This window comes from Oncorhynchus clarkii, chromosome 10 (genome assembly GCF_045791955.1).
Source record: "Oncorhynchus clarkii lewisi isolate Uvic-CL-2024 chromosome 10, UVic_Ocla_1.0, whole genome shotgun sequence".
Classification (NCBI taxonomy): domain Eukaryota; kingdom Metazoa; phylum Chordata; class Actinopteri; order Salmoniformes; family Salmonidae; genus Oncorhynchus; species Oncorhynchus clarkii.
In genome coordinates this window covers 6,091,406-6,110,181 of record NC_092156.1, presented here as the reverse complement: position 1 = coordinate 6,110,181, position 18,776 = coordinate 6,091,406, and the positions used below count along the sequence as shown (strand labels likewise).

General features: G+C 41.7%; 1 protein-coding gene across 2 annotated transcripts; it reads left to right on the top strand.

Moving 5' to 3' along the window:
- The first annotated feature begins 2,637 nt into the window (after positions 1-2,637).
- Positions 2,638-18,209, top strand: LOC139417937 (carbonic anhydrase 4-like). 2 transcript variants are annotated; one of them, XM_071166931.1, is made up of 8 exons: positions 2,638-2,769; positions 9,826-9,870; positions 10,650-10,814; positions 11,572-11,717; positions 12,358-12,450; positions 14,240-14,306; positions 14,986-15,149; positions 15,856-18,209. In XM_071166931.1, the coding sequence occupies exons 1-8, from the start codon at positions 2,706-2,708 to the stop codon at positions 16,033-16,035; spliced, it is 924 nt and encodes a 307-aa protein (XP_071023032.1). In that variant the 5' UTR covers positions 2,638-2,705; the 3' UTR covers positions 16,036-18,209. The 2 variants fall into 2 exon arrangements, with proteins under 2 accessions (XP_071023032.1, XP_071023033.1); XM_071166932.1 differs by lacking the exon at positions 2,638-2,769 and adding an exon at positions 3,951-4,118 and having other exon boundaries at positions 15,856-17,708.
- The last annotated feature ends 567 nt before the right edge of the window (positions 18,210-18,776 follow it).

The window sequence follows — 18,776 nt, the reverse complement described above, 5'->3', positions numbered from 1 at the left end:
CATGCGAATGAATGAGAGTTTGTGCAGATCAATAATATTCATTTGAATCAATTTTATGTTATTTTAAGATTATTGATATAAAATAATAATAACTGTTGTGATGGTGATGTAAAAACCTTTCCAAGTACTATTCAGCATATTTGAAGAGGGGTTGAATATGAAAACGATAAACATAATGAAACCTGTCTATTAAGTGCTTCAAATATTACAATAATGTCACAGTACTGAGCCCAATCTAGCCGACCCCAACCTAGCCAAGATTTACTGGGCTTGACCTGCTTACCAGTCCTCCATAGGTCATTTTCAGCACAGTAGCAACTATCGGAGCAGCACAGCTTGGGTCAGGCATCTTGTGCTAACGTGTGTCCATGGTTGAGTGGTATTCCCCCTCTGGAAAGAGCATGTTACTGGGTTTCAGGCAGGTTATAGAATAGCAACCTGTAACTCAGTACCATGCTCATTTCAGAGGGGGAATACCTCTCAACCATGAACACGCACACACAGAGACACTGGCCTGCTGGATGTTTATGAATTTTCTGTCATCTTTCTGAGGTATCCACTAGGACAGTAGTATTTAAAGTCAGGGTCACGACCAGGGGAACTGCAGTGGGGGTCGGACAAATATACAGTATATACAGTGGGGCAAAAAAGTATTTAGTCAGCAACAAATTGTGCAAGTTCTCCCACTTAAAAATATGAGAGAGGCCTGTAATTTTCATCATAGGTACACTTCAACTATGACAGACAAAATGAGAAAAAAAAAATCCAGAATATCACATTGTAGGATTTTTAATTAATTAATTTTCAAATTATGGTGGAAAATAAGTATTTGGTCACCTACAAACAAGCAAGATTTCTGGCTCTCACAGACCTGTAACTTCTTCTTTAAGAGGCTCCTCTGTCCTCCACTCATTACTTGTATTAATGGCACCTGTTTGAACTTGTTATCAGTATAAAAGACACCTGTCCACAACCTCAAACAGTCACACTCCAAACTCCACTATGGCCAAGACCAAAGAGCTGTCAAAGGACACCAGAAACAAAATTGTAGACCTGCACCAGGCTGGGAAGACTGAATCTGCAATAGGTAAGCAACTTGGTTTAAAGAAATCAACTGTGGGAGCAATTATTAGGAAATGGAAGACATACAAGACCGCTGATAATCTCCCAAGATCTCACCCCTTGGGGTCAAAATGATCACAAGAACGGTGAGCAAAAATCCCAGAACCACACGGGGGGACCTAGTGAATGACCTGCAGAGAGCTGGGACCAAAGTAACAAAGCCTACCATCACTACGCCGCCGGGGACTCAAATCCTGCAGTTTTATTTATTTATTTAATTTATTTCACCTTTATTTAACCAGGTAGGCAGGTTGAGAACACCTTTATTTAACCAGGTAGGCAGGTTGAGAACACCTTTATTTAACCAGGTAGGCCAGTTGAGAACAAGTTCTCATTTACAATTGCGACCTGGCCAAGATAAAGCAAAGCAGTTCGACACATACGACACAGAGTTACACATGGAGTAAAACAAACATACAGTCAATAATACAGTATAAACAGTATAAACAAGTATATATACGAGTGCCAGACGTGTCCCCCTGCTTAAGCCAGTACATGTCCAGGCCCGTCTGAAGTTTGCTAGAGAGCATTTGGATGATCCAGAAGAAGATTGGGAGAATGTCATATGGTCAGATGAAACCAAAATATAACTTTTTGGTAAAAACTCAACTCAGCGTGTTTGGAGGACAAATAATACTGAGTTGCATCCAAAGAACACCATACCTACTGTGAAGCATGGGGGTGGAAACATCATGCTTTGGGGCTGTTTTTCTACAAAGGGACCAGGACGACTGATCCGTGTAAAGGAAAGAATGAATGGGGCCATGTATCGTGAGATTTTGAGTGAAAACCTCCTTCCATCAGCAAGGGCATTGAAGATGAAACGTGGCTGGGTCTTTCATCATGACAATGATCCCAAACACACCGCCCGGGCAACGAAGAAGTGGCTTCGTAAGAAGCATTTCAAAGTCCTAGAGTGGCCTAGCCAGTCTCCAGATCTCAACCCCATAGAAAATCTTTGGAGGGAGTTGAAAGTCCGTGTTGCCCAGCAACAGCCCCAAAACATCACTGCTCTAGAGAAGATCTGCATGGAGGAATGGGCCAAAATACCAGCAACAGTGTGTGAAAACCTTGTGAAGACTTACAGAAAACGTTTGACCTCTGTCATTACCAACAAAGGGTATATAACAAAGTATTGAGATAAACTTTTGTTATTGACCAAATACTTATTTTCCACCATAATTTGCAAATTAATTTCATTTCTCTCATTCTGTCTGTCATAGTTGAAGTGTACCTATGATGAAAATTGTTTGTGATATGCTGCTTTAAGTAAATCAGAGGTGGTCAGTTGTCACTTTATATTATCAGATATCTCTACCTGCATGGTGTTCGTTTAGTGGCAGTTGTTTAACACGCCTTCTCGTATACAATTGTTTGATTAGAAAAGATGTTATCGGTTGGCGATGTTCAATAGAAGTAATATCCGAAAGGGGAGGGGCCAGGGGTGGGCTGTTTCTTTCCTGTTGAGTAGGATGATAGATAAGTATAAGACCCTCTTGGAAGAAGAATGCGATCACATTGAAAAATAAATAACTCATTGTGTTGCCCTGCGCCGCTCGAACCTGACAGAGACGCTCTCCAAAATGCAGCAACATCTTATCCTATCTATTTTTCTGGCATTCTTTTTAAAAATCTGCACCGGTGCAGGTGAGTCGATTTTTAATTAATTGAATTCTGAACTTGGAAGGAAAGGTGTATTATCTGTATGAACTGTACTTTCGTTCAATAAATCATATTTGTGAATCTATTTTTCATAAATAAGGGGAAACTAAAAAAATATATTGATAAGTAGGAATTTACTTACTGTATAGTAAAAAAAAATGATATACTAGGTCTATAAATATATATGTAAAAAAAATAATTTGTAGCCAAACGTATCCGATGTAAGTAAACAGGCGACAACGTACTAATTTCCTACCATTCAAAGCTTTGAGGTAAATTAATATTGTACTGGCTGCATTTCAAAGATTACATCAGCTTAGTGAGATCACATTACATCCTCTGGTCATCCTATGAGTAGCCTATTTATTCGTGATACACCTGATCATTGTTTTCCATTTACATTGTTGATGCTGTAATTGAGGGTTTACATTTTTTAAATTATTATTTTATTAAACGGTAACAAATATATTTATATCGTATTTGATCAGCTTTCAAGCATACGTTTATTAAAATATTACAAGTAGACCAATAACACATTAAAAACAACTGGTTGAAGTCAGTTTTCAGCTGTTATATTTTTGGTATAAATTCTTTGAAGTTGAATTACCTTTCATTAGGAAAGGTCCTGTTTGGCTTTTAAAAATCCCGTGTCAGCAAGCCGCCTCTCAGATATCATCCAATGTTATCTTTGAGCATCTATGAAATTGAAAACACTTCTCAGGATAACTTGATATAAATAAAAAACACGTATTAGGGTACTTACTACCTTATGATCACAACTAGCCTCAAACATGAGCGAGCTGCTTCCGTCCCGCGCCGCATATCATCACCCCAAACGCGCGCGTAAATGCTATTCAACACCTGACATGTGCATCATAGAGATTTCCCACGCAATGCTGGCAGGCAGATCCACAGATCTCCAACCCCTTACCATGAAAGCACTGTGGCACAGTAAGTTCAAAGACATACAGTGAAACTCAAGTGTCTCTGTCTGTCAACAAATCAATGTGCCAAAGGTGTCGGCTTTTAGGTGTTAACATGATGACCGGTAGATTATGCTGGTCAACTATTAAAAGAAAACGAACAGAGAAGCCCATCATATCGTTTTCGGAATCGGATTTTGAAAACAGCTCTGTTATATCAAGCAATCCCCATTCATTCTTCCACGTGCACCTGCACCCAATACGGAGTTCAGCACGAGCCAATGAGAGAGACTTGCGTGCTTGTCGCAACGAGAAGCAGCATGAGCTCCAACAACAAACTGCGGATAAACGGTCAATCTCTGCAAACGTTTTCGGGGAGAAACACACGAGAACTCAGATCTCATACAGTAGGTCTAACGGTTTAATTGACAAAAATGCATTATCTGTTGGCTTTCCCCAGTCCTGAAATGGGTAACGCGCTCACGAACTATAGGCTGCATTAGACTGCCTGCTCTGCGGATGTCGAGAACATCGTGCTGTCCCCACTGAGAACGAAATTGGATACCATACTATTTGGATGAAGATATCAGCCACAAAAGTAAATGATAACATCATGCTACGTTGCTTTTGCATCTGGTCAAAGAAGATGCCTTTGACCTTGAGCTTCACTATTTAAATCCACACAAAAAAAATCCCCATATGCCAATTGACCAATTCCTAGCTGCATCACATTGTATAAAACCTATTTTCTCAAGTGGACAAATGCAGATGGTTGAACTGGTCGGTTTAAACACTTGTGCACTGTCTGATGTCACCCCTGCTCTTTGGGGATCAAGAGTGGCGCAGCTGCTAAGGCACTGCATCTCAGTGCTAGAGACGTCATTACAGACACCCTGGTTCGAATCCAGGCTGTATCACAACCAACCGTGAATGGGAGTCCCATAGGGCGGCGCACAGCGTCGTCAGGGTTTGGCCGCTGTAGGCCGTCATTGTAAATAAGAATGGGTTCTTAACGGACTTGCCTAGTTAAATAAAGGTTAAATAAAAAAATAATAGGGAAGTTGTTCTCTTTGCATCCCAAAAGACACACTGACCTCATGCCAACCACTTGGACATCACCATAGCCCCATTTCCTATATATCCTCTGTAAATATTTTATTATCATGGTTCTTTCATATCCCCTTTGTAATTCAGCCTGGTCTCATAGACTAAACGTAACATAGTACATGTAAAACCGAGATGTTCAAATTAGTATGATATGTAGGGTGGTTGGTCGGGTGGGTGGGTGTATAACACAAACACCTAGTAACCCAAAGGTTGCGAGTTTGAATCTCATCACAAACAACGTTATCAGTTTAGATAGTTTTCAACTTTTCAACTACTTACTACCTTTTAGCTACTTTGCCACTACTTAGCATGTTAGCTAACCCTTCCCCTAGCCTTAATCCTCTTACCTAACCCTTCACCCTAGCCTTAACCCTCTTAGCTAACCCTTCCCCTAGCCTTAACCCTCTTAGCTAACCCTTCCCCTAGCCTTAACCCTCTTAGCTAACCCTTCCCCTAGCCTTAACCCTCTTAGCTAACCCTTCCGCTAGCCTTAACCCTCTTAGCTAACCCTTGCCCTAGCCTTAACCCTCTTAGCTAACCCTTCCGCTAGCCTTAACCCTCTTAGCTAACCCTTCCCCTAGCCTTAACCCTCTTAGCTAACCCTTCCCCTAGCCTTAACCCTCTTAGCTAACCCTTCCGCTAGCCTTAACCCTCTTAGCTAACCCTTGCCCTAGCCTTAACCCTCTTAGCTAACCCTTCCGCTAGCCTTAACCCTCTTAGCTAACCCTTCCCCTAGCCTTAACCCTCTTAGCTAACCCTTCCCCTAGCCTTAACCCTCTTAGCTAACCCTTGCCCTAGCCTTAACCCTCTAGGGGAAGGGTTAGCTAAGAGGCTAACCCTTGCCCTAGCCTTAACCCTCTTAGCTAACCCTTGCCCTAGCCTTAACCCTCTTAGTTAACCCTTGCCCTAGCCTTAACCCTCTTAGCTAACCCTTCCCCTAGCCTTAGCCCTCTTAGCTAACCCTTCCACTAGCCTTAACCCTCTTAGCCTTACCCTAACCCTTTAACCTAACACATATTTTAGACTTAATTCTAACCTTAACCCCTAACCCCTAGCCTAGCTAATATTAGCCTGCTAGATAATGTTAGCTAACCTACCCCACCTAGCTAGAATTCATAACATATCATACGTTTTGTAAATTTGTAACATATTGTACGTTTCCAAATTCGTAACATATTGTATGATTTACAAATTCGTAATATATAATACGAATTGTAATTTGTAACATATAATACGAATTGTAAGTTGTAACATACTGTATGAAATGGGTGATGAACATCTACAAATGAATACATACCATACATAACATATCATACAAAATGGAGTGTGGCAAATTTACATACAGAATAATATGAAATGCTCTGAGACCAGGTTGCGTAATTAAGTCTAGTCTAGAGTAAGTTCCCTATACAACCTATAGGCCTACAGACCGTGATATGTGTGGAGAGGGGTTGTGTACCATGACACATCTCAGATCTCTCTCTCTCTCGCCTTTGTTTAACACGTTCTAATATCCTAACGATGTTTGCAAATGTGCAGACAGACTTATTTTTCTTTCGTTGCCTTTTGTTTCTCTTTGACAGTTTCCTATTTCTCGGCTGCTCAAAAAACCTCGCTCCCCTGGGAGTGTGCACTCAGCTCAAAGCCATTTGAGAACCCATTGTTCAATGTTACTTTGCCCTGCATTGGTATAAAGATCAGAGCAGAGTCGAGGGCTGCCTATCAGCAGATCAGCTATTGGTCACACAGGAATTGTGAACACGGAAATCTGATTTAGATGCCAATTTAACAGAAGCAGGCTTTGTTTGTAGGATAATTGATTGACGTTAAGGACTGTGTAAGTTTTTAAAATGTGTTTATTAAAAAAAATAATACACACCATACCTATTCCTCTGAGATAATCAGTTTTCAAATGCCTTTTAAAATGCACTATTCCACTCTGGCATGGTTTACAAATGCCTTTTAAAATGCACTATTCCACTCTTGCATGGTTTACAAATGCCTTTTAAAATGCACTATTCCACTCTGGCATGGTTTACAAATGCCTTTTAAAATGCACTATTCCACTCTGGCATGGTTTACAAATGCCTTTTAAAATGCACTATTCCACTCTGGCATGGTTTACAAATGCCTTTTAAAATGCACTATTCCACTCTGGCATGGTTTACAAATGCCTTTTAAAATGCACTATTCCACTCTGGCATGGTTTACAGCATATTTATATATTTTTGTTGGACAATAGTGAAAAGATAACGGTTCTGATGGTGCTGCTTGGTAACGGACATGAAGTCACCTAGGAAGTTTAACTCCTAGAACTAATTCTACAGGTAGAAGGGAGGCTACTTGGCCAATGAAGGCATTAGCCGATAGGCGTTAGTGTATTTTAATTATGACTTGGCCCACACATTTAAAGGCTTTTCAACTTGCAAACCCTGGTCCGACTCCAGGCATACGTGACATAAGCGGTCGCTTAGGGCCCCTGGCAACTATCTTAGGAACTCAGTCGGGGTTTGAACTTACTATTGAGAGTAAGAGTAATACAATACACCAGGTGCAATTTAGAAGTTTATCTATTGTTACGTCAGTCACTAACAGTCAATCAATTAGCCATGTCAGCTAACAATGTTTAGATTGGCAGTTAGCCTAGTCGGCTAACAATGTTTAGATCGGTAGTTAGCCTAGTCGGCTAACAATGTTTAGATTGGTATTTAGCCTAGTCAGCTAACAATGTTTAGATTGGTATTTAGCCTAGTCAGCTAACAATGTTTAGATTGGTAGTTAGCCTAGTTAGTCTAGCTAGCTATCTGGACTTGTAGCAATCATGGTCGAATACTGACCGGGCTCACAGAGTAAGTGCCCAGGGCCCTGACCTCCATGGGGCCTCTATTGATTGTGTTAGTCATTCTCACTCAGACATCATATTAACATGGCATAAATCATGACAAAACGGGTAGAATTGCAACAAATTAGCTTTAAAACAGCAAAAATATATCTCCACCCCATGGCAAAATGGATAGAATTGCAGGAAATTAGCTGTAAAACTGAAGAAAATAAATATTTCTCTGCCTCATGGCAAAATGAGTAGAATTGTCTGAAATGTGTTCTAGAATTACAGAATCTTGTTTGCACGCAATTGTAAAATGTGTAGAATTGCAGGAAAATAGTCTTAAAATGCAAAGTTGATTTTCAATTCTACACATTTTGCCATGGTGTGTAAAGAAAATGTCAAGCAAATTTAAAGCAAGTTTTCTGCAATTGTAGACATTTTGCAATTTTGCATTTTGCAAACCAACAATTTTTATGCCACTTAGCACCTATTTGTGGTTATAATTTTTCATGTTTTTTGTACTATTCTCATACCAGAGCATATGTGGTTGTTTTGGAGTACCCAAAGTGCTCCTGTTACTTATTTCTTCCTCCCTTTATGGTGCTGGCTCTTTTCTATGATCAGCTTGAAGGTTATTTATTTATTGAAAACAATATATTAATAATGGCACCATATGGGTACACTCTGTGACCTTCCAAGTCTAGACCCCCTGCAGAGTTTATTTGTGCTTTAAAAAAAATGATAGCCATGATCACACCAGTACAGAAGGAAATGGGCTTACCAACCAATGGTGGCAAAGAAAGAAACCAGGAACCAGCACTTCCTTCAGCTCCGGGTGGAGAAACTCTTCCACTCCAGTACTAATAACACTGTATATTCCATTTTTTGTATTTCCCATAAATATTCGATCTGCGAGACAGCAGTAGATATTTGTCTCAGAGCAAGAGCCAGTCCCATTGTGAAATATTAATAAACTTTCAAAACATGCGTGAGAAGTTGTCCTTTGATGTTAAATATTATTAATATTTTTTGTATATATTCTGATAGCGCGTAAACTTGTTAGTGTGCCTTTGTGTACTTGAACAATAGAAAACACAATTCCTGTGTATTAGGGGCATTTGTATTACCGGTAATAACAGTTGACTTTAAGCAAAACTTGAACAATTCATTGTTTGCGGAAAAGCGAAAATAAACAAACTATTGATAATGGGCAGATTTGATAAATATCTTTGAAATCTTGCGGATGCGGTTTCTGTTCATTCTCCAGAATCACTGCTGTTTGTAACATCCATCCTCCTCCCTCCCCTTTTAGTTCTCAAAATAGACTGCAGTACAGAATGTTGTTAACTGCTGTGAGGGTTAACAATATGATGAGGGTATAAACATTCTTTACTCAGGTGATAACTGCCTCCGTCCAGAAAGAGATGTATAAATGGAGTGTATGGGGCCGTAGCATTAGAATGTATGGGTCCGCCGTAGGATTAGAATGTATGGGGACATAGAATTAGAATGTATGGGGACATAGGATTAGAATGTATGGGGCAGCCGTAGGATTAGAATGTATGGGGCAGCCGTAGGATTAGAATGTATGGGGCCATAGAATTAGATTGTATGGGGCCGCAGTAGGTTTAGAATGTATGGGGCCGCCGTAGGATTAGAATGTATGGGGCCATAGATTTAGAATGTATGGGGCAGCCGTAGGATTAGAATGTATGGGGCCATAGAATTAGAATGTATGGGGCAGCCGTAGGATTAGAATGTATGGGGCCGCCATAGGATTAGAATGTATGGGGCCGTAGAATTAGAATGTATGGGGCAGCCGTAGGATTAGAATGTATGGGGCAGCCGTAGGATTAGAATGTATGGGGCCGATGATGACATCAGACCCTAGCCCCTCCCCTTCTACTCTCCTCCTTGAAATACTCTCCATTGGTTTCAGATCTTCACAGTTTCAATCTGTGGCAACAACTCACATAGTTTATTTTAGGAACATTTATTCATATCAAGGTCATTCCTCACCACTGTTTTCACAGAAGGATATTTGCTTTGAAGTGATTGATGTTTGATTCTGACTTTAACATTATATTACAGGCAAACAACAACAAATTGTGTGATTTAGATGCTGTTTGTTACGCGCTAAATATTCTGATCATGTACGGTTTACTGATATTTGTCATGTTTCAGATTGGTGCTACCAGTCCCAACATACCTGTGACACCCCTTGTAATGGTGAGTTTGAAACACAGTGATGAACAAGAAATGTCATGTTAAATCTGTCCATACCTGTCCATCTGTCCATACCTGTCCATACCTGTCCATCTGTCCAAACCTGTCCATCTGTCCAAACCTGTCCATCTGTCCAAACCTGTCCATCCGTCCAAACCTGTCCATCCGTCCAAACCTGTCCATCTGTCCAAACCCCTCCCTCCCTCCTTCCCTCCTTCCCTCCCTCCCAGCTCACCCTCCCTCCCTCCCTCCCTCCCTCCCTCCCTCCCTCCCTCCCTCCCTCCCTCCCTCCCTCCCTCCCTCCCAGCTCTCCTCTCCCCTCCCTCCCTCCCTCCCTCCCTCCCTCCCTCCCTCCCTCCCTCCCTCCCTCCCTCCCTCCCTCCCTCCCTCCCTCCCCCCTCCCTCCCTCCCTCCCTCCCTCCCTCCCTCCCTCCCTCCCTCCCTCCCTCCCTCCCAGCTCTCCTCTCCCCTCCCTCCCTCCCTCCCTCCCTCCCTCCCTCCCAGCTCTCCTCTCCCCTCCCTCCTTCCCTCCCCCCTTCCAGCTCTCCTCTTCTCTCCCTCCCTCCCTCCCTTCCAGCTCTCCTCCCTCCCTCCCTCCCTCCCTCCCTCCCTCCCTCCCTCCCTTCCAGCTCTCCTCTTCCCTCCCTCCCTCCCTCCCTCCCTCCCTCCCTCCGAATGAAACACTTACCCACTCCTCAAAACAGTTGTACTCAGACAGATATAATACACTAGAACATTCCTGGTGTGTATCTTGCTGTCTTTTTATCCTCACTGTTCTACAGGACCTGAGAAGTGGGATCATGTTAACAGAGTCTGTGCAGGTGATAACCAATCCCCCATCAACATCGTCCACAGGAAGACCGTACCAGACAAACGCCTCACACCCTTCCAGTTTAAACAGTACCAGGATTCCTTCCAAGGCGCGATCAAAAACAATGGACACTCTGGTATGTTTCATTAAGGCGCGATCAAAAACAATGGACACTCTGGTATGTTTCATTAAGGCCAGATCAAAAACAATGGACACTCTGGTATGTTTCATTAAGGCCAGATCAAAAACAATGGACACTCTGGTATGTTTCATTAAGGCCCGATCAAAAACAATGGACACTCTGGTATGTTTCATTAAGGCCAGATCAAAAACAATGGACACTCTGGTATGTTTCATTAAGGCCCGATCAAAAACAATGGACACTCTGGTATGTTTCATTAAGGCCCGATCAAAAACAATGGACACTCTGGTATGTTTCATTAAGGCCAGATCAAAAACAATGGACACTCTGGTATGTTTCATTAAGGCCCGATCAAAAACAATGGACACTCTGGTATGTTTCATTAAGGCCCGATCAAAAACAATGGACACTCTGGTGTGTTTCATTAAGGCCAGATCAAAAACAATGGACACTCTGGTGTATTTCATTAAGGCCCCTGAACAGTCTTTCAATGGACACTCTGGTGTGTTTCATGAAGGCCCCTGAGCAGTCTTTCCTCATGTCTACCTGAACTTGATCTGAATTATGTAAAAGATGCTTTTATTTATTTAAATTGTTTACATTGAAAGACAAAACATGTTGTTGTTGATCCCAATAACCCGCCACTTCCCCTCCAGAAGCATGTCGTTTCCTAGCAACAAACATCTAGAAAGATCTATATAACATCTATATATTTTTGTTAATGTAATTTCCACTGTGTTATCCCCTCCAGTGCAGGTGAACGTGCCTCACGATGCCTATGTGATTGGTGGAGACCTGGAGACGCCCTATAAGGCAGTGCAGTTCCACCTGCACTGGGGCAAGAACGGAGGACCGGGGTCAGAACACACCATCGACGGAGAGCAGTACCCCATGGAGGTAATGTTACGTAGGACAGCTACTGTCTGACACGTACGCACGTACGCACACACACACGCACACACACACACACACACACACACACACACACACACACACACACACACTCACACTCACACTCACACTCACACTCACACTCACACTCACACACACACACACACACTGAGCGGCATAGGCAAGATGCAATATACTGTGTTTTATACCATCTATCGCATCTTGCCTATGCCGCTCTGTCATCGCTCATCCATGTATTTATATGTATATATTCTTATTCCATTCCTTTACGTAGATTTGTGTGTATTAGGTAGTTGTTGTGGAATTGTTAGATCACTTGTTAGATATTACTGGACTGTCGAAAGCACAAGCATTTCGCATCGCTATCAATAATAACTGCTAACCGTGTGTGTGTGTGTGTGTGTGTGTGTGTGTGTGTGTGTGTGTGTGTGTGTGTGTGTGTGTGTGTGTGTGTGTGTGTGTGTGTGACCAATAAAGTTTGGTTTTGATTTTGACACACACGAAAACACACTTTTTATAATTTGTTTGTTTAAATATTCTTATCAGTGTCACATCCATAACATTTATTTAAAAAAAATGCTACGAAGTCTGATAGTAATGATACGGACTTTTTACTTTTCTACAGCTGCATATTGTTCACATGAAACAGCAGCACTCCAACTTGGGAGATGCCCTGAAAGATCCATCCGGAGTTGCAGTTCTGGGATTTTTCTACGAGGTTAATTAACATTTCAATATGTTTGAATGGTCTTTGCCGTAGCCGGTCAGTCTTTGACTTCTGAATGCACGTATCCGTGGCAACACTTCTAAATGAAATGACATCATAGCACCGTGCAATTTGTCTTGTATGTGATATACTGTGTGTTTATATATTGGCGTTTATTTATGTGTGTATATATATACTGTATAGATAGATAGATGGATAGATATAGATAGATATAGATAGATAGATAGATAGATAGATAGATAGATAGATAGATAGATAGATAGATAGATAGATAGATAGATATAGAGCATTCAGAAAGTATTCACACCCCTTGACATATTCTACATTTTGTTGTGTTACAGCCTGAATTCAAAATGGATTACATTGTTGTTGTTTTTCTCACCCATCTACACACAATACCCCATAATGACAAAGTGAAATCATATTTTTTTAGAAAAGTTAGCAAATTTATTGTAAATTAAATACATAAATATCTAACTTACATAAATATTTACACCCCTGAGTCAATACTTTGTAGAAGCACCTTTAGCAGCAATTACAGCTGTGAGTCTTTCTGGGTAAGTCTCCAAGAGCTTTCCACACCTGGATTGTTCAACATTTGCCCATTGTTCTTTTTCAAAATTCTTCAAGCTCTGTCAATTTCGTTGTTGATCATTGCTAGACAAGCATTTTCAGGTCTTGCCATAGGTTTTGGATAGGGTTTTGCCTGTGCTTAACTTTATTCCATAACTTTTTTATCCTGCAAAACTCCCCAGTCCTTAACGATTACAAGCATACCCATAACATGATGCAGCCTCCGCTATACTTGAAATATGGAGAGTGGTACTCCGTAATGTGTTGTATTGGATTTGACACAAACATAACACTTTGTCTTCAGGACAAAAAGTGAATTGCTTTGGCACATTTTTTACAGTATTACTTTAGTGCCTTGTTCCAAACAGGATGCATGTTTTGGAATATATGTATTCTGTACAGGCTTCCCTATTTTCACTCTGTTAATTAGGTTACTTCTCAATACTAACTACAATGTTGTTGATCCATCAATCTTCTCCTATCACAGCCATTAAACTCTGTAACTATTCTAAAGTCACCATTGGCCTCATGGTGAAATCCCTGAGCGGTTTCCTTCCTCTCTGGCAACTGAGTTAGGAAGGAAGTTAGGAAGGACACCTGTATCTTCTCGTTACTGGGTGTATTGATACACCATGTAATTAATAACTTCACCATGCTCAAAGGGATATTCAATGTCTGCTTTTTTTTAATATATAGTTTTTTACCCATTTACCAATTGGTGCCCTTCTTTGCAAGGCATTGGAAACCTCTCTGGTCTTTGTGGTTCAATCTGTGTTTGAAATTCACTGCCTGACTGAGGGACCTTACAGATAATTGTATGTGTGGGGAACAAAGATGAGGTAGTCATTGAAAAACCATGTTAAACACTATTATTGCACACAGAGTGAGTCCATGCAACTTATAATGTGACTTGTTAAGCAAATGTTTACTCCTGAACTTATTTAGGCTTGTCATAACAAAGGGGTTGAACACTTATTGACTCAAGACCTTCCAGCTTGTTGTTTTTAAAAAATGTATTATTAATTAAATGAAATCGAAAAACTGAATTCCACTTTGACATTATGGGGTATTATGCATAGGCCAGTGACACAACATCTAAATGTAAATCTGTAACACAGCAAAGTGTGGATAAGGTCAAGGGGTGTGAATACTCTCTGAAGGCACTGTATGCTCGAGTCACGATTCTTATTTTTGTACCATTTGTCAGGAATCTCTCAGTGAAAACCGAAAATATGACCCCATTGTAAAAGCTCTCCAGAGCATCAAGACGACTCGTGAGTATATTTTATAACCTAATGTTAGATCTCTCCAGAGCATCAGGACGACTCGTGGGTATATTTCATAACTGATGTATGGGTTATTCAGATCCATCTTGCTAAAGATATGGCATGTATCATAAATTAGATTTACGAAGCTGAAAACAATCTGACATCTTTGTACATGTGATAATGTACACGATACGTTCTGTTCTGTTCTGCTCCTGTATAGCAGATACTGTTCATCCTCACAGTTTCATTTAATTGACATGCAACGAGAGAGACTGAGGAGATTTGATGTCTTCAATGCTTTCCTCTGTGTCTTGTCCTATCTTCCTCCAGATGCCAAATATTTTCATGCCAAGATTAATGTTCCCTTTTGTATGTCAAATCAAATCAAAATCAAATCAAATGTATTTATATAGCCCTTCGTACATCAGCTGATATCTCAAAGTGCTGTACAGAAACCCAGCCTAAAACCCCAAACAGCAAGCAATGCAGGTGTAGAAGTATGTAACTTGTGCATCGCAGATACAATTTGTTTCAATGCTCCATGTTTCTCCCATGTCTTGTCCTGTTGGCATGTACCAACACCAATGTTTTGCTAAGATTAATATAAGTCCTGTGTAGCAGATACAATTTGTCTCCATTTGTTTCAGGGCTCAATGTTTCTGATTGTAATGCTGTGCTGTTGCAGATGCTCAAGCCACTCTGAGTGCTGTGTCTCTGGAGCAGCTGATTCCTCCCCAGCAGAACCTGACCAACTACTACCGTTACAAAGGCTCCCTCACCACCCCCAACTGCACTGAGTCCGTGGTCTGGACCGTGTTTGAGAAGCCCATTCCTCTCAGCAAAAACCAGGTAGAGCAGCCGTTTAACCCAACGTCTTGTTGGTACATTAGGAAACACTCTGAAAGCAGAACAATTGTGTGGTGGAGAACCGTAGCATTCAGAACCGTTGTGTGGTGGAGAACCGTAGCATTCAGAACAGTTGTGTGGTGGAGAACCGTAGCATTCAGAAGAGGTTGTGTGGTGGAGAACTGTAGCATTCAGAACAGTTGTGCGGTGGAGAACCATAGCATTCAGAACAGTCGTGCGGTGGAGAACCGTAGCATTCAGAACCATTGTGCGGTGGAGAACCGTAGCATTCAGAACCGTTGTGCGGTGGAGAACCGTAGCATTCAGAACAGTTGTGCGGTGGAGAACCGTAGCATTCAGAACAGTTGTGTGTTGGAGAACCGTTGCATTCAGAACAGTTGTGTGTTGGAGAACCGTAGCATTCAGAACAGTTGTGCGGTGGAGAACCGTAGCATTCAGAACAGTTGTGCGGTGGAGAACCGTAGCATTCAGAACAGTTGTGTGTTGGAGAACCGTAGCATTCAGAACAGTTGTGTGGTGGAGAACCGTTGCATTCAGAACAGTTATAGAGTAGTTATTTGAGTAGTTGAACAAACCCTACTAGTAGATACACCGTTCATTTGATATAATGCTACTCATTGTTACTATTAGTATCAGCTCCGTGACCTCCGTGACCTTTGTGTGTCTGCCTGTTGGTTCTGTCTTCCAGCTGCGTAAGTTTTCAGAACTTCAGTTTAAGGACGGCAAGGACATGGTGGACACCTTCCGGCCGGTGCAGCCCCTGAACCGCCGCGTAGTGTACCGGTCTGGAGGCGCAGTGGCACTGGCTAGCGCCACGCTCCTCATGGCTTCCGTCGCCATGGCGATGGGACTGTCACAGCCCAACTAGAGGAAGGCATTCCGGTGCGAGCGAGCCGCACCACCACCACCGCCACCAGCATGAACACCATGAGTTCTCAGAACCAACCGCCAAATAAACAAACTAAACTAAACTACAGCATCAATCAACCAACATCCATGCCCTAACCTTTGAAAACTCTCAGCCTGCTAACCAACATGCCCCCAGACCCCTTTACAATGACCTATAGGGATTAATTCCTTCTCAAACTTTAGTATTAGAGTTCACGAGTTCTACAGTTCTACAGTTCTACAGTTCTACAGTTCTAAAGTTCTACAGTTCTACAGTTCTACAGTTCTAAAGTTCTACAGTTCTACAGTTCTAAAGTTCTACAGTTCTAAAGTTCTACAGTTCTACAGTTCTAAAGTTCTACAGTTCTACAGTTCATAAGTTCATAAGTTCATAAGTTCAACATCCCTCCCTGTTCAATGTCGGGTCAATTTAGAGTCCTCAGTCTAAAGTTACAATACAAAATGTGAGGACCCTCTGCTCTGTGTTCAGGTGTGTCGGGCTGCTGCTATAGGCTAAACATAGAGGCCTATACATCCATGACCTGATTGGCACTGGACTGGCAAGTGATCATGTTCCTGAATGGAACGTGTGGATGGTGGCTAGTCGCTATTAATAGCCAGCAGTCATAAATACTTTCCAGTCTCCAGATTAAAACCGAGGAGAGAAATGCCATGGCCTGATCTTTCCCTCTGCATTGCCAAGTCTATGCACTCCCGTTATCACAACCACCGTCACCGGTTAGGTGAGCATTCTATTGCCACCCACCACGGGCCCCGGGGCAACATTATCTAAGGGGTAAGGAGGACGGAGGTCCCCATAGCAACACATGAATCACTCACCCAGGGGCCCAGGGGTAACTAAAAGACACAGGTTGACCCATGAGGAACGCAACACACCATAGTGAGTGTTAAAGTGTTCAGAGGCTGGACTGTCCCTGTCCCGACTCCCAAATCCCCCCTAGTCACACATGAGCTCCACCAGGAGGAAGAGGAGGTGGAGGAAGATGATGATGCGGAGTTGGAGTGATGAGCTTTCCGGCTCCCTCCAAAACTGCTCTGACAATAGGTCATGAAGCGATTGACAGCGGCTATTCTGAACACACAGAAGAAGACTAGAAGCTGAACACACAGAAGAAGACTAGAAGCTGAACACACAGAAGAAGACTAGAAGCTGAACACACAGAAGAAGACTAGAAGCTGAACTAGGGAGTGGACACAGTGAATATTTAAAATAACCAACTAATTGATTGATAGATTGATTAATTGATTGATAGATTGATTGATTGATAGATAGATTAATTGATTGCTTGATTGATTGACAGATTGATTGATACTTATTTGACCAAATGTCATTATAGTTTTATGACCAATTATCCATATCCAAATGTTTAGCATGGACCTGCATGTTGTCTCTCTCTCTCTCTCTCTCTCTCTCATGCTGTAACAGAGCAAGAGAACCATAGAGACTGTACACACTTTCCACCTAAGCCACTTCAGAAACTGTATACTTCTCCACCAGCTCGGCCAATCAAACTGTCCCTTTTGAGAACACGTGACTTGTGTTCACAGGCTTATACTACGGGGTCTCGAATGCACTGAATGTTACCTACTGTGAATTATTTACTCCGATATGATCAAGACAAGACTGATGTACAGATTATATACATGTTCCGTTTGTTTCATAGCGCACCAATGTTATATTACATTTATATACTGTGCAATGTGTACACGTATTTGTGTACTGTATGTGTATTGATATATATATATATATATATAAGGACATACTGTTGATGTTATTTATATACAGCTTGGTGTTTAAAAGTTTATATAGAATGATTGTTTCTGCCTTGGCCAAGTCTCCCTTGAAAAAAAGAGACTCTGGGTCTCAATGGGCTTTTCCTGGTTAAATAAAAGTTCAATAAATAAACAACTATATATATATTTTAGAAAGAAAACCAATCCCCCCCAAAAGGGGCAATGGATTACATTAGCAAGTTGTTTCCGACCAATTAAAAATATGTTTTACTCTTGAAATGAGATATGTTCAAAAGTATTGAACAATATAGTTTGTTTGGTTGTAATGCTTGACAATGTTATACGTGATGTGGAGAATGGTGTTCCGATTGAATAAACTACTGACATGCCTTTTTCTAATGAGTTGGTCTATGTGGTTCATTGGGCAATCAATGCTTCTACGGGTATGTCAGATTTGGCATGAGCAATAAGTACGTGTGCTCTTTGAATTCAATTACAAACACAGGTTTCTGTCTCTGCTTCTGACTTACTGCTCTGCACCCCCCCCCCCCCCTCCCCCCGGTGTACCCTGAAGGTGCTAATCTAAGATCAAGTGTTCTGTCTCTCCCTGGCTCTCTTTATCTTGAGGTTCAAACCTCTGTGGATTGGATAGACTTCTCAGTTTCCTGTTAGCCTCCTGGTCTAGTTGGTCGGTCCGACGATCTGATGGATCTCTAATCCTTTTCTAATTGACTTGTTCTGGATATTTTTTTTGGGGGGGGGATATCCTTGGCCTGAGCAATCACACACACACACACACACACACAAAATGCACGCGCATACCGCGCTCGGAGACAGGGCAATCTTACGGCACTCTAGACAGTAGACACCCTAATCTACAAGGCTTGGAACAGCTTCCTGTACTGTAGATTCAAAAACATTCATTCTCAGTCTGTGGGGGTGGGGGTGGGGGTGGGGGGGGTCCCC